The sequence below is a fragment of the Protopterus annectens genome, chromosome 1.part0 (assembly GCF_019279795.1).
Source record: "Protopterus annectens isolate FY-2018-M chromosome 1.part0, PAN1.0, whole genome shotgun sequence".
Taxonomy (NCBI): Eukaryota; Metazoa; Chordata; order Ceratodontiformes; family Protopteridae; genus Protopterus; species Protopterus annectens.
Genome location: NC_056725.1, coordinates 1,163,176,301 through 1,163,195,378, shown reverse-complemented (window position 1 = coordinate 1,163,195,378; position 19,078 = coordinate 1,163,176,301). Strand labels below are relative to the sequence as shown.

Below are 19,078 nucleotides of genomic sequence, written 5' to 3'. Positions count from 1 at the left end.
AGCTCCAAGAGTCTTGACCAGATGTGTGTCCTGAGAGATAGCCTTCTGCAGACTTCAGGGAGTCCAGATTTTCCCTTATTTAGATGCCTTGTTGATGCAAGCCACCTCTCAGCACCTCCTGCTTCAGGATCTTTGAATACAGTTTGCTTCTCCTCCACAGGAGGGTGTTCACTCTAAATCTCAAGAAATTTGTTCTTACCCCTTCTCAACACCAAGTTTTTTCTGGGTTGCAGGATTAAATTCTTGATGATGATGACTTTGCTTCATTCTCCCAAGGTCCTTTCCTCGACAGTTTAATTACAGTCTCTTCTTTGACTGTAAATGCTACCTGCAAGAGAGTTTCTTCAAGGTTTTTGGTTCATGTCATCCACCATTCCCTATGGTTCCTTTCTCCATGCTCCACATGAAGAAGTCTCAGTGGTATCTCAAAACTGTTTGGCTTCATAATTGCCATTCTCTGGATTTTCTAATCCGTCTCCTGCCTTACCTTAAACTTGAGTTACTTTGGCAGGTTAAAAAAATTTCACTGAATACCAGCCTACCTTTTCAGTTTCCTCTTCCCAATCAGGACCTGTACACAGATGCTTCCAATCAGGATTGGGGAGCCTCTTCCAATAACATCGTGATCCAGGCAGGTTGGTCTTCCCGCCAGTAAGTAGATGACCATATCAACCTAAAAGAGATGACAGCTCTGATTCTGGCTCTTCGTGCTTTGCACTCCTATTGCGTTCCAGACTCCAGAGAATTATCGCAGAAAATGCCATGGTTATATGATACATAAACAAGCAAGGGGGCACAGTATCTTATCTCTTTGCAGTCTAGCTGTTCAGGCGTGGGGTTTTGCATTCAGTCATCAACTGACTTTTCAGACAGATTACATTCCCTCGGAGCACAGTCCAGTGGCAGACCATTTATAGCAGGTACAGGACAAATCCTCATGAATGGATACTTCACAGGGAGATTTTTCTGGACATTATACATCAGTGGTGTACTTCTCAAGTAGAGCTTTTTGACTCCCCTCTAACAGACAACTTTCCAAGTTCTGTTCCAGAGTGGCAAGTACTCTGGCTTTAGAAAGTGGATGCTGTGTCTTTTTCCTGTTAGGGGATATTTGTGTATGCCTACAACTCCCTTCCTCTGTTGCCAAAAGTCCTACACAAGATCACATGGGACCAGCCCATAATCTTGCTGGTAACTCTTGTTTTGGCCCATACAGCACTGGTTCTCCCTTCTATTTCATCTGGGCAGGAGCAGTCATCAAAACTTCTCACAGGATGGATCTTCTCACACAGGACTAGCGCTATCTCATTCACCCTCATTTACTCAACCTACCATTGACGTTTTGGGTGATAGGGTTTTGAGTCCTTTTAGACACCAGTTCTCTGAGGACGTGCTTCGGGTTTTGCAGGAGGCTATAAAACCAACTACTAGAAAATCCTATGTAGCTAAATGGAAGAGATTTTCTATGTGGAGTCTCCAACTTGACCTGGACCCTCTTTCTGAGAGAATTCCTTTGGTTCTTTCTTATTTGTGTGAGCTACTCAGTTCTGGCCTGGCATACTCATCTGTTAAAGCTCATTTGTCCATTTCTGCTTGTCTGCCTTTGAATCCACTCATTGCTTCTAGATTTTAAATAACACAATTTTTGAAAGGTTTTCTTCGTATCAGCCCTCCACGAAAGCCTATTCCTACTTCTCACATCCTTAATTTTGTTCTTGAAAATTTGACTCCGACTCCTTTTGAGCTAGCAGTCTCTTCTTTGCAGCACTGGTCATGTGAAACTGTGTTTTTATTAGCCTTTATTTCTCCCAGTAGGATTTTGAACTTCAAGCACTCATGGCAGTTCCACCTTTTTTGGTTTTCCACAGAGAACGAGTTTCTGTTTATACCAATAAACCACCTTACATTAGTTTTTTCTTCATACTTAACAAAAATAAGATATATGGCAAACCATGTACTGTATGGTAGTCAAATCTCAGCATAACTTAAGTGTATCCTAGACATCTACTATATGTCTCTGCATTTATTAGACTAATTCTCTGTCTTACAGTACATTGTCCAAATTCTTTTCCTGTTAACACAAAACAGCTGAAACTGTCCTGTTACACATGTAACCTTTTGCATATTAGCGTTGTTAAAATTGTAATTTTGTTTAACTCAAAAGTTGAGTTGTTCCAAAGCTGTAATTATTTGTGGAGCTTTTCTCCCCGGGCCTCCACTGAAAATGGGTTATTCAATCGAGTGGACTTTCTCGGTCAACAAATGTCAATAAATAAATAAATACTAATCCTCCTTTTTTGCCCAGGGTTGTTAATGATTTGTCTTTAAATCAAACTTTTCATTTCCCTTCTTTTTCCCATCTCCACAGAATGACAGTGAGAGAATCCTTCATACTTTGGATCTACATAGGAAACTCTGATAAGACTAGGGCTATAATGAAATTGGGGCAACTTTTTGTTTCTTTCCATTGCAGGAATTGGGTTTGGCTATTTCTAAGCAAACCATTTCCTTCTGGATTTCTGAGGCCATTTCCTATTGCTATTTTCATGCTGAGCATCTTTCTTCTGCTCATGCTCATTCTCACAGGGTTGTAGTTTCTTCTGCCTCTTTTTTCAAGGTTTTGGATACTAGATCCATTTTGGAAGCTGCTTCCTGGTCTGCTTTACATACCTTTAATATATGTTATAAGTTGGATGAGATTTCTAGAGCCAAGGTCATCCTGCACGGGTTATTGAAGGTCTCCTTTGTGACTTCCTCCTCACATCCTTTCCAGAAGCTTTTGTACTCTCTCAGATGTAAACAATACTGTGATAAGGAAGGACATAATACAACTGTGTGTGATCTTACCATAACAGTAGATGTTTTGCTTCTCACTGTTGGAGTATTCTGTCCCTCACTCCTCCCCCCTGTTCTTCTCTGTGGATTTCCTTTCTGGCCAAGGGGTCCTTCTTTTTCTTTCCCTTTCTGGATGCACATATCATTGCTTCACCTCTTGGGTTACTCTGGTTCTTCTGAGGCAATTCATTTCTGATGATTAGGCACTCGTATGTCACTTAGGCATGCTATGCTTAACACATAGGTCATATGTCAAAAGTATGGTGCCTAGAAGGAGTTAAGGCTTTGGTATGCTGGTTGAACTTTTGACTGTCCTTGACAGGATATCCCATTTGTAAAGAATACTGCAACAGTGAGAAGTTAGACATCTGTTGTTATGGTAAGATCTTGCACAACTCTACTTTTCAGTCTCATAGTTATGCCTTTCATCCTCAGTTCTTACATGCAACCCCCCACCACCTCTACTCATTTTCCAACTAACCTCCTCCTCGATTTCAGTCACCCTTCACTATGCATTAATTTGCCATAGTAAGCCAGCCATTGTTTGTCTCCAGTCTGTACTCTGTGAAAAGCTTCTAATGTACTTCTAATGGAAATATTTTACACAGCAAGCTCACTGTTGCTTCCACGTTATTTGGAAATATTTTACACAGCAAGCTCACTGTTGCTTCCACGTTATTTATATATGTCTGTCAGTGTATTGATTAAAAATGTCTCTGTGTATTGATTAAAAATTCTAAGCCTAAAATGGTGCACTGAGATCAATGTTCTACCTCAAGTCAACAAAAAAAAAATAAAACTTGAACTATCTGCAGCCTAAGCTGTCACTATTTCACTGTATTTGTTTGCTATGTGACATGCTTATGTATTTTTGTTGTAATTATTTATTGCCATTCAACATTTGTAAATCCTGTGCTACTGTTTGCATTCTGACCAGGGTCATGCCTGGAAAGGTATTTCAGTGTGTGTGTGTGTGTGTGTGTGTGTGTGTGTGTGTGTGTGTGTGTGTGTATACATATAAATGCAAACAACAGTGGAAAAAGTGGACATCCCTGTCTGGGTCCAATGTTCAAATGCAGCTTTTCAGAGAAGAGATCTCATTGTAATTCTCGTCTCTGACCCTTCATATATCCTCTTTATTAACTTATTATTCTGTAAAGGAATGAAAATGCTGCCATTGCCCTACTCATAAAATCCCAGCAGACTTTTAAGTTCTTTATTTGCATTAATACCTACCAACATACTCAAATCCCTTGCCCCCTTACGTATAGTTGGGGTAAAATCTATCATATCCCCCCTGGTTTACTTTTACCACCTGTATCTTTATGCAAAAAGAGATGAGGCTTAGAGAATCTGGTCCAAAACAAAACTCCTCTTCCACCTCCAGCATTATAAAGAACTATGCATCCTTACTGAAAAATACATCTACAGTGACAAAAACTTCTGTAATAATTCTCCATTCTCACACTCATCCAGCTCAAAGAAATTCTGGCACTCTTATCAATATTAACCAAATTCTGCACACTGGCTAACCCCTCATCTCCCAGTCCATGTCCTAACAACACTCCCCACAAAACAGCATCCATCTTCAATTCTTACTTCATCGACTTCATCAGCAAATTATCACACCAAACCAACTCCAGCACTAATGTTAGCATCTCTCCTGACCCTCCCACAACCTCAAATTTCTCTTAGGCCTGCTGTCTGAAAAGAATATCTACCAACTGTATTAAATCCTTGCTTCTTAAACTAAAACCCTGCTTCCCTCTGTTGATAAATTGCCTCCACTCTTTCTTCAGAAAGCAGCAAACTCAAATTGCTCTCCCCATCTCCATACTTGTCAGCCATTCCATTACTAAAGTAAAAGTTCCCACAGTCTGGAAACGATTCTATACTCTAACCATTCACAAGGGTGGTAACACCTTTTAAGTTGCCAACTTCAGACCAATCACTATTCTATCCTTTCTTTCCAAAATATTAGAGAACTATGTTCACAAACAAATCCTACACTACCTCTCACAAAAAAACTTACTCCCACACAATGTGGATTTCACCCAAAATATAGCATCTCCACTGCCCTCCTATTCTTCATAGACACTGTATCGCAAGCCAGAGACAACAATAAACTCATTTCTAGCCTATATCTTGATCTCTCAAAAGCATTCAACACGGTTTCCCACCCCCTGCTGCTAGCCAGATTCTCTGCACTAAAGCTATCCACTTCTACTATTTCCTGGTTTATTAGTTAACCTCATAGACTGACTTCAGTCTATTAAATGGCTTTCTACAATATCTCCTGCACTACCTGTCAAGATAGGTGTACCTCAAGGATCTATCCTTGGCCCATTACTTTTTAACATGTTTACCAACCAACTGTTCACATCCTGTCCACAATCATCAGTTGTTCAATATGCAGATGACTCCACAGTCATCACCATAGAAGATTCTCTCTCTGACCTAAATACCATCACACAAAAATCATTATCAATTGAAAACTGGCTCACCAAGAACCAACTAATTCTAAATCCTAAAAAAACTAAACTTCTGCTTTTTATTCCCAAAACTATGAACCATCTTAAATTGTCCTTCTCAATCTCTTCCCTTAAATAGTACACCTATCTCAGGTGAGTCGCACACCAAGTTTCTGGGGGTCATCATAGATGACCAACTTAAATTTGACCTGCACATTTTCAACAAAATTAGGAAAACCCACCAAAAACTTGGACTTCTTTTTAGAAACGATTTCTGTCCAAAAAAGCTAAAATCTCCCTAACCCATGCATACCTTCTTCGAAGCCTATTCTATGGCACACAAACCCTCACTAATCTTCTGACCACTCTCCTATCAAATTAGAATCCATGTAAATAAAATTGCAAGATTTGCTGAAGAACAAACCTACTACTCTCACTACTGTCTGTCGCTTAAAACTCTAAACTGGTTAGAATTTCCTCATCGACTGCTTCTCCCTCAGCTTCAGATCATACATTCTGTTCTGTACCTGCCCTCCTCCTGTCCTAATATCACCTAGCTTGTCTCTCTCTATACCCCTCTAAGGTCTATCCGAAGCTCAGACCAAAACCCCCCTTCAAATCGACAAACCTAAAAGCAAAATAGGACAAAATCTATACAGTTATTCACCTGCATTATCTTGGAATAAACCTCCTTTGGATATTAGAAATATTAATCACCCACAAAAATTCTGCCAAAAACTTTCTACACAGTACATGGATCTATCACTGTAACTACCCTCCATGACTGCTCCACCCGCTACTCTACTCCTTCTCACCTATCGCTTTTATTCTTCCTCCTATGTCTACTCCTTGCTTGCAAATTGTCTTATTGCTTCTTGTCTCATGTAACCTACAACTCACACTTTTTCAAGATCTACATGAGTTAACTAAATACCAACAACTCTTGTTACTTGAATTATATTCCTTGAAGATTTATATGACCCTCAATTACAGTTACTGTACTGCTTGATTCATTGATATGTCTGTATATAATGTCTGATGTATAAATTAATGTATTTCATTATTATGAAATTCTTTTATATCATACTGTATCTTTGAATTTACTTTCCTGTATATATCATTGACTTTACTATTATGTAAGCATGTACTACTTGTGTGAAGATTTTCTTCCCGGGCCTCCGCTGAAACAGAGCTTTGGCTCAGTTGGACTAAACTGGTCAGCAAATGTCAAATAAAATTAGTAGTGTTTTCTTATACTGTGCTTCCTTCTGGATCATCAATGTTCTACTGATGTTGTCAAATGTTTGCCTGTCCTTCACAAAACCACAGTGAGCTATATTTATCAATTTTAGTAACATATTTGCCATTCAGTTAGCTAGTATATAAACATAAACACTTTGTAATCCTGGTTTAAAATTGAAAAGGCCTTTAGTCACTTTGCGTAATACAGACACAATCTGCCTGGCATTGTTGATATTGTGTAACTTAAAAGATTGATTGAACTGCATGTACTAGAAACTTTCTCCTTGGGCTTCCACCAAAAAGGGATCTTTGTGCCCAGCTGTACTTCCCCAGTCAACAAATGTAAAATAAATAAGTAAATAGCTTTCTTCCATGATGCTTTTACTTGCGCCCTTTGAAAATGTTACTAAACAAAATTATCAGGATCTTTATCACTTGTTCCCTCCTAACTTCTAAATTTGCACAGTAATGTCTTCTCCTGGAAACTTCTTGTCTACTAATTGTCGAACCTCATCTTCCCCTAACCTTGGAATAGTTAAGTCTTCAGTATTATTTTCATTTGTGTCTTTTCTTTGTTCCCCCATTCCTCTGTTTTATGCACATTTTCATAAAATTTCCAAATTATTTCTAATACGTTTGTGACTTGATATCACCAAGTGTTAGTTCACATATTAGAAGGAAACAGTACTTGCAAAAGATCCAGCATGATCAACAATGCAGGAGATACATTTTTCATTGAAGAAGATTCATTGTGTCTTCAGGGCACCACTTGGGCAGGTCCAGTGTAAATTCCATGAATTATTGTGTGTAAAGCAGGTCCATTTTCATGGTGGGGTCCAACTAACTCAGGGACTTCCTAGAGGAGACATTGATCATTTGATATTGGACTAGCAATGACCTAGGGCACTTCTTGTCTGGATAAAGTGAATCCTGATTCTAAAACTTCGGTGTGGGACTGTGCTGATGTGCCAAATGAGAATACTGATGTCTGATAGTGTGGAATAATCCTCTGTAACTTGTACACTAAGGCTAAGTAGCCATTGCATTTGCCTTGCATTCTAGATATTCTCAAGTTGCTAAATTCTGTCCATCCCACAGTGCTCTGCACCAATCTTTTCTCTAAAGGTTCATTGCCTGGAACAGGCTTAAACAGATGTCTCAAGCTTGCCCCATGATTGTTTTTGCATCTGCTAATATTTCTTCAGGACAATAAGTGATTTATCAACCTGTAACTTTATTATGTATACTGCTTTAGGTTTCTAATTCACTGTTTGCAACAATTGTTTTCATCTCTGAGAATGTTTTCCCTGTAAGAAGCTGCTTAATTTTGCTTTTGGCCTAAGCCTTCTTCAGTGATATTTACTGTTTTCTTCTAAATCTCTATGTATTTTTAAAATGAGCTTTACTGAATTATACATTAGACTGTGTTACTTTCATTACATGGTTTGAACTGTTTTTATAATTTTGTTGCTGTTTCCATTCTTGCCAAAAAAATGCGTTTGTGTAATGTGTAAAGTTTATTTTAAATATTATATTATGGTTCTATTCCTTTACTGTGAATGTATACCTTTTCAGCTGTATAGACTTTGCATGGATACAAATAGTAAAATAACAGAGTAAGGATTTTACAAGTGCACCTGTGAGAAGTGAAGAATTGTTTAATTTTTTTCTCTCCAGGACAGGCACTTTCAGCATGTTATTTGCTTTGTTCTGTCACTCCTTTCAGGTATTTCTTTTGACTGTAGTTCTCCTCTTTCATTCCCCAACTCAGAGAAGAAGAAAAAAAAACAGCTGTAGTTGTGCTTGTATGAAAAGTGTCTTTATTTGTTAAGAAACCTTCTAATTGTTCAGATTCTGCTGACTTGGGCTCTTGCTCCTAAGCCTTGAGAAGTTGTGTGTCATTGGCCTGAGACCTTGAATGATACATCTTCAGAAGTAGTGAAAAAGAGGCATAAGTTGTTAATGTATCGTAGAATCTCCTTTACAGTTCCCAGAGTAGCTTTCATGATTATGGAGCTAGATGTTGATAAGGCGCCAGTCAAAATTCTTGGAAAAAAATGTTCATCTGCTAACTCAATGTCACCAGCATTTACTGTGTTGCTTGAGTTAGCACCATCCACAAAACTGAATATGTTGACTGTAAACAGTCAATGTCCAAACTTTTAATACCATGCCAGGACTTCATTCCATTTGAGTTTGACCTTAATTATAAGGTTAAGGAAGCCTTTTTCAAAGCTCAGCAGTCCCACCCCCATCTATATCCTTGGTAATGGACATGTAGTTCAGCAACATTTTCTTTTCAAAACCCATGACACCAAAGTTATCCTCATCAATCTCCAAAAGCTAGCACTGACAGGTCAGGTACAGAATCAGTTTATATTGCAGCCTTTGGCACGAACATTTACTCTCTTGCCCTGGTGTGGTCAACCTGAAACCTGATGTTGGTGGTTGTGATGCTGCCATAGTGATCCTCTCCATCTATGTGATGGCCTCAGCATCAATGTTCAGGTATGCACCACTGGTGTAAATGTTGACTGCTTTGTTTTTGGTGCTAATGTCTATCAGTCTGTCTAGCTGTCTGTGTGCTTTCAGTCTCAGTGCTTTATTTCACCCTAGAAGTACAGAGGCTAATGTTGATGTCATTTTTAATTCTAAACTAGCAAATGTCCTTGCTGAGTCCCCCCCCCCCAAGTCATGCCCACCTTCAAGTTTCTTACTTTTTTGGGTTAGCCATTACATTTGAAAAAAAATTCCAAGTTTCAAGCTGTTTCCACTGAGCCTTCTTAACTGTTGTTCTATGAAAACAGAATATCTTTTAGGACTAATCCTACCTTTATACCTAACATTGCAATAGAGTCAGATTTAAACCTGTACATTTACTTGCATGTATCATGTACTTTTATTCTAATCATGTGAAATACTTGTTACACTTCATGGACAGTTCTTGTAAATTTATATAATATATAAATAGACCAAAATCCATACACAGACATCCAGCTTATGGTTTTTGTTTTTGTTTTTCTTCCAGAAGACTGAGCAACTAACCTTGTCCTTACTAGATTTCCCTCTGATTACATTACATTTTGCTGTCTTAATTTGCTGTCTTAAGTGTAATAAGTCACTGCACAAATCACTAGGAGTCTTTCTGCTAGTGTTAGCTATCTTGGTAGTCTTTTTTTTCAAAACTGTAGCTGTCAGTGACATTTCTGCAGCAACTGTATGGTCTTCTCTTAACACCTTTGCAGATCATTACAAACTGATCTTCCTCATGTATAGACTTTGTGGACATGTTAACACCATTTTACCCCAGTAATTTACTTAATACTAAAACTGTATATATGTGTGTTGGGGTGTGGCTGCTATGGGGAATAAAGCAGCACACATTGCTGTGTAAAAGTGAGCTTGCATATGACCAGTTTATATTTAGCCTTTGCTTGGCAATAAAGTGTCATCTTCCTTGGGGATGGTCAGCTGTAACCATAAATAATAAAATTTCAGTTTACCAGCCTTATGTGCTGTCTTTCACTGCCAGAATTTTTTGTCAGCATTAACCTTGTCCCTTTTAAAACCAAACACTCAAGCCAGCATTCTTGGAACTTTGGTTGATGTGAATGGCAATCACATCCAGCCAGTTTTGTTTGGAGCTTTTTTTCATTTATTGCCATTGCTGTAAGAGCTTCACATCCTGCATCAGTACTGCAATATTTTCATCTTCATAATAACTCACACTTATATAAAGTATTTATTATTGTTTTACTTCAGTGATTTTAATTTAGAATTATGAAAATTGTTACTGTTATTCTAGTTGCATTTGCCTACCTGAATGCCACCGGTTGCTACTATAGTTTATATTTTAGTTTCCTTTTTATATGAGTTGGAAATCAGAGTGTTATCAGTCATAGGAGAAAGGAGAAGTTTCTGGCAATCAGCAGTAGTAAATCTTCAAAAAGAGCAACAAAAGACCCAAGAAAATGTAACTCCATCTGTTCCACTTGTGATTTTAAAGAGGCCACTCATATTTAAATAACTTCAGAAATGCAGATATGAAGTAATTTTTCAAAAGTACCAGAAATGGTCACTGGCCTCTTGCTGCTGAAGAAAAGACCTTCACAGAACCTTTGTTGGTACTTATCCTAGCAACCTCTGTGGTCGTGTTAGATCCAGGTTTTATGTAATGGCTGGCATAGCATTCCAGCTTGTTTTGGCAAGTTAGATCTATTCCAGCTGCATCTAATTTAGCTCTTCTCTTATTACAACATTCCTTTTATTGTAAAAGCTTTGGAAATAATTATTTATAGTGCAGGATAACCCTATAGTAGCAGGTGGGACCTATGATGATACCTTCTTTAGAATTACTTCTTCCTCTGATTTATTTGTTGGATGGGAGAAATTTTTTATTCTGTAAATATACTCTCATTCCACTAAACATTTTGATAAGGAGACTTTCTTCCAATGGGAACATTAAGTTGTTCCCATAATAAGTACTTGCTTTAATGTAGTTTGGTAGTCTGTCCCATGCATCTGCTACTCTGTCAGAGAACCAATTAGTACACTTCTCATTCTTATACAATCTTATGCATACATTGTCTGATGATTCTCTAGTACTTTTTGATGACCCCAAATATTCCCAGAGGTAGTTGTCTCTAAATGTCCTGTATACCTGAATAAGATCTCCTCTTAGATATCTGTAAGCAACACTGTACAAGTTCAGATATTTTAGTCTTTCATAATAACTTAAAATGTTCACAACCATGGCTGCCCTTGGTATAATACTATTTCCAATTTCCTCATGCTTGTTTTCTTATAGTTTCCATATTGTAATTTCATACTTAAGTTTGGGTCTAATGTAAGTAACAAACAGTTATTTGTTGTGAACTTCTTCCTGTCTTTTTTTTTTTTCCTTGTAAACAAACCGGATCCTCAGATTGCTAAATACTTGCATCCAGGATTCCAAAGTTGTCAGGGGCATTGTCTTGTTTCATAGGGGTTGAATGATCTTTACAGACAATGGAGGCATCACTTCCTAAAGGTGTTTTATTTGTTTTTTGCCTAACATTATTTAGTTAATTAGTCCAATCATTAATATATGAAACAACAGTTCTCCAAGCCATGCCAATTGCACAGTGCAATCATCATCAAGTCTAGATTTACTTCTAACAATGGTAAGCAAATCATCCAACTTTTGACACAAGGAACACAGATCACCAGTGTTATCAGTTGTTATCTTTAAATATGCATATCTTTTGTTATACTGTACAAGATATTTGTGCATTAGCAAATCATTAATTGCATATTCATTTAAGGAATCTGTTTTCAGCTTCAAACGACTAAAATATTGTAAAAGAATAAAATAATCAAAATCAGTAACCACAGAATTCAAAGAGAACTTAAATCAACTTATATGACAAAAAGTCACACAAGCAATATACAACTAAATATTAAATAAGTACAGTAAAGTTGTACTGCAAGCCAGATAAAAACTGTAATTCCTTTACATTGCATGCAAAGGCATGCAGTAACTTCTGCTCACTATTGCTCAGTCACACTTTTTTTTAACAGAAAAAAAAATCAGTAAATCACAAACTAAGGTAGGATTGTTTAGATATGCTCAGGATTTTCCTCTCTGTAGTCTATGTGAGTTTACAGCTGTCTAGGCTCCTTGGGGTGGCTACAGCTTGCTTGTCTAAAACGTATCCCATTCTAACAACCAACAGTGAAATTAAAGGTAAAACAAAATAGGAGTCAATGTAAATCTTGTTAACAATCTATCCCTTCCTACCTACAAGCAGTGAAAACAGTGATAAATAAAATATAAATTCAAATAAATCTTCTCGTACCAGTCAGCTCCACAGTAAATTTTACTGTAACAGTTGATCTTTGAGGGTAGGTCACTGCAACAGTAAAACAATCCTTCCTTCTTTCTACTGAGAAGGGTATGTCTACTTTTACTGTAAAATTTTATTAGATTATTCCACAGTTGCTCTTATGTTTCATAATGTTTTGCTGTGTTCTGGGTAATGGATTATTAAATTAACAAATCACTATAGCAGTCAGAAGGGGCTCAAAGAAATGAAGAAAGATCCTAGTAACATGCTGTATATGAGTGACTTGCACATCAACCAAGGTTCCATGAAATGCGTGCACAAGATCAGCATCGGTGTTCCTACAGCAAGTGTCTCTGCTGATGAAAATTCTGACGGAGGAGTAAAGACAAATGAGGTTCATTGACCAAATGATCTGATGTTGTCAGTTTTCATTCTTCATCAACTCTTGGGTTTGGATCCGATCCTCAGAACTGAATTGGCCGCTACTATCAGCACGTGGATTACGGAAACTCTCAAGCTCCTCCCTTTCCTGTAATGCCCAATCCCTAACATACCTCAGATTTCATTTGCCGCCTTAGCATATGGACGTGGTCACTGTTTTACTCTCAAGTTTAGCGACTTTGATATTGTGAGTGAGACTCTATTGTATGTTCATAACTTTGTTTTCTATTCCATCAATAGTTCTTACACCCTTATAGGCCTTTCAAGACATTCTTCCCACTGGGACAATTGCTATTCAAACAGATAATACGTCCGTGGTCTGGTACATCAACAAACACGGGAGAACCAAATCTTAACCCCTTTGTTGAGAAGCTATGAGAGTGTAACAATGGGCGATCTCATCCAATTGATTTCTAATAGCAATGCACATTCCAGGGAAAACCAACAAATTGCAGTTATGGTGACCAGATCTATTCTGATGCCTCATGAGTGGTCTCTCAACATAAAAGTGGTGGAGAAGAAATTCCATTGATGAGGCCAACCATCCTCTTTGCATCTCCTCGCTGCAATGAGTGCAAGAGGTTCTTTGTCCTCATTTCCCCACCATGGGAGTCACCAAGAGATGGTTTACTTCATGACTGGCTTGTTAGTCTCCTTTATGCTTACCCCTGTTATCCTTAATCCCCAATTTTTTCAGAAAGCATCTCAATTGAAAAGCACAGTAATCCTTATTGCCCCTTATTGGCCTCATCAAGTTTGTTTTTCCCTTTCTTTGGTCTCATCTTCTTCATCATATTCTTTTATCACCCCACAAAGCTCCCTCTAGGAAACTTTACATGAGCAAATGGAAAAGATTTGTAATTTTGGTGCAACTAAAAGAATTAGATCATGTTCAGCTCCTATTCCTAAAGTTCTGGAATGTTTAGCCTCAAGTTTCATTGACAGAGCTAGCTCTTCTACTGTAAAAGTACAGTTAACCGCCATTTCCAACTGTCATATAGGAATAGTAAATTCATCTCTAGGATACTCCAAACTTTACAGAGCCTTTCTAATAGGAACTTTTCTTGGACCTCCAATTAAAGATACTACTTCCCCTTGGGATTTAGATCTAGTCTTGCAAGCTCTAACCCTGTGTCCATTTGAACCTTCAGCTAAAACCGAGCTAAAATGTTTAACCTGGAAACTATCTTTTTAGTAGCTATTTTGTCTGCCACATAAATTTCGGAATTACAGGCCTTATCTTCTAAACCTCCTTATTTGATCTTTCATAAGGATAGACTGTCCACATAATAAACCAAGCCTTCCTTTCTTCCTAAGGTGGTGCCAACATCCAGTATTAATCAAACTATCAACCTGCCAGTCTTCTTTCTAAATTTCTTAAATAAAGGAGAGTATATGCTACACCTATTAGATGTTCACAGACAATCACAGTTTTACTTGCATAGAACCAAACATTTTTAGAAAATCAAAACAGTTGTTTCTTTTTTGTGTTCAAAATTAGGCAAATCAGTCTCTAAAGTAACTTTAGCCAAATGGTTGACTGATTGTATTACCTTTGTTTATAATATGTTTATAATAAACTGGGCATGCCTTTACCCAAGCCACCAAAAGCACATTCTACCAGATCTATGGCAACTTTTTCAGCTTATTTTTGTCTAGATCATCACTGGATAATATTTTTTGCAGCCACAACTTAGGCTAATCCTCATACCTTTATTACTCACTACAAATTGGATGTGGTCTCTAGGGGAAGAGCAGCCTTTGGCTCAGTCGTTCATAGGTGTGTACTAGGCTAATAGCCCTGGGGCTTTTATAAGCCTAGCCCATAGAAGTGCCCTGGCTTTGTGACACCTGTCATTAGTTCCCAGTGCCTCTATCAAATAGAGCCACTGGAGTGATCCCCGGGGTGAACTTCCTATACTTAGGAATATCTTCTTTAGAGTCTTCCCAGGGTTTAGGTAGCTGGGGACTCTGCACCAAGAGTTGAGGAATGAATGAAAATTGACAACATCAGATAAAGAAGTTATGTACTCACCACAGTGTTCCGTCTGTATTGCCCATTTTCATTCTTCCTTGCCTTTCCTCCCACCAACCCCCTCCTTTATTGTCTTTTGGAAGGATCAAAAATGCTGTAGGAACCTTTGTTTTTGTCCCAGATTCTGTTATTTTATCCTGCTATTTTACGTTTCTACAATTTTCTACAGATGTTAGGGGAAGCAAACAAGATCTGAAGTATGTTAGGGACTAGGGCATTTGGAAAAGGGAGGGGCTTGAGAGTTTGTGATCTGTGAACTGGTAGAAGTGGCCGAGTCTGATTCAAGGACTGGATCCAAACTCAGGAACTGAGAAAGAATGAAAATGGACACCACAAATGGAATGTTATGGTGAGTACATAACTTCTTTTTCTGATTCACTGTTTGGTGACCTGTCTGTGAAAACTTCTATCACAAGTATACTTACTCATAACTATACTTTCCAGATATATTCACTGCCTTTGTGTGAATTTCTTTGAAGTATATAACACTTCCCAAGGAATGTGAGGAAGGAAGAGGAGAAAATAAATGGAAAATTTCAGGACCTCACTGAACTTTTTTTTTTTTTTTTTTAACCAAGCCACAGGCCTTGCTAACATGAATCTCTGTTAGATCTATGTACATTTACAGAATATACTGGTGGTTCCATTTTTAAAATATTATTTCAGCAACTTAGCATGTTATTGATCCAGTATCACATCCCACTGATTGTGAATTCCAAGTAGTGAATGAATGAGAAAACTTTATTTTCAGTGAGGAATTTTTATAACATGATACACCTCGTGCTGTTTAGTTCACTGTAATTTACAGTAGATAGTCTCTTGGGTGCATTGTAATATTGAGATAAAAGTATTGAGAACTTTGCTCTGAATCCATAAAGGAATGTTGCATATTGCCTTTAGGCATATGTTCTTGTCTTTTAAAATGAGATAAACATGGATTGTAGAGAACTGTAAATCAATGCATTAGTTATCCAACATAATTTGTACAATTTTTTTACTAAATGTAAAATATTATGTTTACACTTGCAGCTCAGAGTAACTGGAAAGAACCTTCTCAATGTCTGCAAGCTCATCTTTAAAATTAGCAGGTGTGAGAACAATGACGTCCTTTTTCAAACTGAGAACATATTAGGTAGGTATTACTCTTCTAAATGGGTGATAATATATGCATACACATTTAGTTTATTTTTAATTAATTACAGAATAAATTGTAATTATACTTCTTGACTTCATTGTGAAGTTCAGATGCTAAGTAATTGTAGTACTGGAAAAAATATTATTTTGTGACTATTAAATTAACAGGTGGATACTAATACAAATCTGGTTCAAATGCATATGGATTAGAGATGTACCAAAGTTTTAAGAAAACGCTGAGAACCTTACCAGATTAATTTTTTTTTTGTGATCTTGAATTATTTATTTCTAAGCATAAAACAGCTTCTTACAATCATTTAAAGTTTTGCAAAAGTGTTTATGCTTCACAAAAGTATGTGAACATAAAGATGTTTTACATGTATGTTGTACTAAACCACTTTTTTTTCTGTTTACAGATTCGTTGCTGGATGTTCTTAAATCTGAAGATATGTTGTCAAACAGCGAGGCACTTTTATACTGCTTGGGTGCAATCAAGTTTCTTTCAGGGAATGCAAATCTTATCAAGTACATGCTTAATGAGAACTTATTAGAAACACTGGTGCAGCTAATGAAGCACATCAGTAATACTGATAAAGAAAGTGACAGTCTCCTTCCCATTTCTGGGAATTTGTTAGTCCAGGTGAGTAACAAGTATGGTTCAGCCACTATCACTAAACAAGCACTTAGAAGAAGAGTTTTTTTTTTCTGTTATGTTTTCTCCCTGCCTCAGAGTGTGAGGGTGACCTCTCTATGCTCATTCCCTTAGTCCGTTTGATGCCCTTCCATATCACTTTTGCAGTATCCTTTACATAAAGGATCTTCTGCCAAGGATAGACCAGTATACCAAAGCATTTACATTTTATAGGTGCTGTATGTCACATGTATGCTCCCCACACAAGGGGTAGGACATAAAGGTGACATACGGACACAGTCAAAACTTCTTTGCTGCCAGTCAGAATGCCATTGTTGGACATTGCTCTGAAGGCCTTTCTGGTGTGCTGAATACTAAGTCATCTTCTGGTAAGTGCCCTGTTAGGGTTTCTTTCTACTCCGCCTTTTTTCTTTATTGTATTGTACTTGTGCTCTTGTTATCCAAGAAGGGAAAAAGTCAGTGTGGGAGGCAGATTCCGTCTTTTTTGGTTTGGCACTTCCTACAACCATATGCAGAGCACCATCTGTCAAATGTTTTACCTTAAGATCTTTCATAGTCACTTATCTTCCTTGTTGATAAACCTTGAGAACCAATGACTTAAGCTGTTAGACATGGGGTACTGCAGAAGAATCCTACCGTCCCAAGGGTCAGCCATCTGTCAAGAAGAAGGCCAAATGGCTTGGTCTAATCTAGTTGCTGTCCAACCTCCCTGGATGTCTCTTTCTAGAAGTTAGTGAAGGCATTGAAGACTGTCTGATGCTTGCCTCTGATTTCTCTGCTTCGACTCATCAGAGGCCAGCATGAATCCAACTTCTCACACGTTGGAGGATTTTCCAACATCCATTCTGGATGTTGAGGGTGAACCTCCTCTGATTATTTCTGCGGGGCCAAGGAGGATTCCTCAGAATTTGGTAAGGGAAGACCTTTTTACTATGGTTATTAAAATATCATCAAGGGTCTGAACCACTGAGAGTCTTTCGGGTGGATGCCCACTCAGGAAGAAAGAAAAAACAAACACTTTACCCCTTTTGTTAAGATCCCCAACGTGAGTGGCAAGATTTTGCTCCTGATCTTTTCAGTGCTTTAATGGCCTTGAAGGTCTCTTCAAAGGGTGTCTGTCCATGCCTCCTCCCTGGTCTTCCGCCCCTGTTAAGAGGCCTAGGAAATTGGATTCCTCAGATTATGACTTGGACTCTGGGGAAGAATCCCTAGCTTACTCTTCTCTCATTCCTTCCCTTCTAGGCTATGGTTCTGAGAAAAAGGATTCTTTGAGCCAGGACTTCCCCTTGAAAAATTATCCTTGCTGCTCATGTGATGGATTACAAATGAGATTGCTCCCAGGTTTCTGACATTCAAAAAACGATATGAGCTTTTACAAATGGAGTATCCTAAACACTTATTGTTCCTCCTGTTTTGGAATCTCTTTTGGACACCTTTTCTGCTGCTTCTGTGGCTGCTGATTTTCAACCCCTGGCTCCTTAGAATTTAGAAACCTGACAGATTCTTTAAGATGCCTGAGGATTGTAAATTTTTGTATAAGTGCCCTTCTAATGATCCTTCACTTGTGTTAGGTTCCTCTGACAAACCTTCTAAGCTGTTGCCATCTACTAAGTTTCTTCCCTCAGATAAGGATAGTTGAGCAATGAAGAGGTTGGGTAAAAAAAGTATATACTGCTGCTACCTTGTTTTTTAGGGCTATTAGTTACCAAACCCACATGTCTAAGTATGTTTTGGCCCTTCTTTCTCTGGTTGCTTCAGTGGTCTCTGAGCTTCCTGATTCTGATGGGGAAGGCTTCACTTCTTTCCCTCCTTGGATCCACTTCCCAGGTTGCCCATCAGTCCATAAAATGCAACTATGATGCTCTTGATGCCTCTTCCAGGGCTGCTACTTTTGGTTCTTTGATGAGGCATATTCTTGTCTGTCTTTCTTGATAATATTAAAGCCAAGTTTGGACAATAAAAATCTTTTTAGCACAGCTGCTACTAGCCTGTTTAAGTCTCATCAGAATAAGGGTGAGGCCTTGCAGGAACATATTTTTGTCTCTGCTCTCCAAAAATTCCAAAGGAATTACCCTTCTAAGTTTGCCTTTTTTTGCAGACAGACTCACCCATCTCTCAGGGGTAACCAGGAATCTAGGAATGTTCTTCGTGTTTCATTGTTGCAGTCATTACATTTGGGGTAATCTGCTGGCAGGTTGCCCTCAGTCGGCTTGATAAACAAAGTTTTGGGTCCTGCATCAGTTGCTGTCCCTTCTTCCATGACGTCAGGTCATCAGGGGTATAAAACATGCAGCTGACGCCATTAAATCAGTCTTTCTTGCCACGCGGTACCCGAAGCAGAAGCAGTTTGCAAGTGCCGGTCGGCCAACTCCTGAAATTTTCGTTTCAGAACCGAAGTCTTCAACTAAAAAGCTAAGTACCCCGTTAGGGAAACTTTTTCTTG

At 38.1% G+C, this 19,078-nt stretch overlaps 1 protein-coding gene across 3 annotated transcripts in view; it reads left to right on the top strand.

Annotated features, from left to right (window-relative positions):
• Positions 1 to 19,078, top strand: part of ARMC2 (armadillo repeat containing 2) — a 1,279,645-nt gene that overhangs the window by 667,447 nt on the left and 593,120 nt on the right. For all 3 annotated transcript variants that reach the window (XM_044065306.1, XM_044065323.1, XM_044065313.1), the window contains exons 9-10: positions 15,879 to 15,981; positions 16,400 to 16,623. In XM_044065306.1, the coding sequence (XP_043921241.1) occupies positions 15,879 to 15,981; positions 16,400 to 16,623 (327 nt within the window). The remainder of the gene's footprint in view (positions 1 to 15,878; positions 15,982 to 16,399; positions 16,624 to 19,078) is intronic.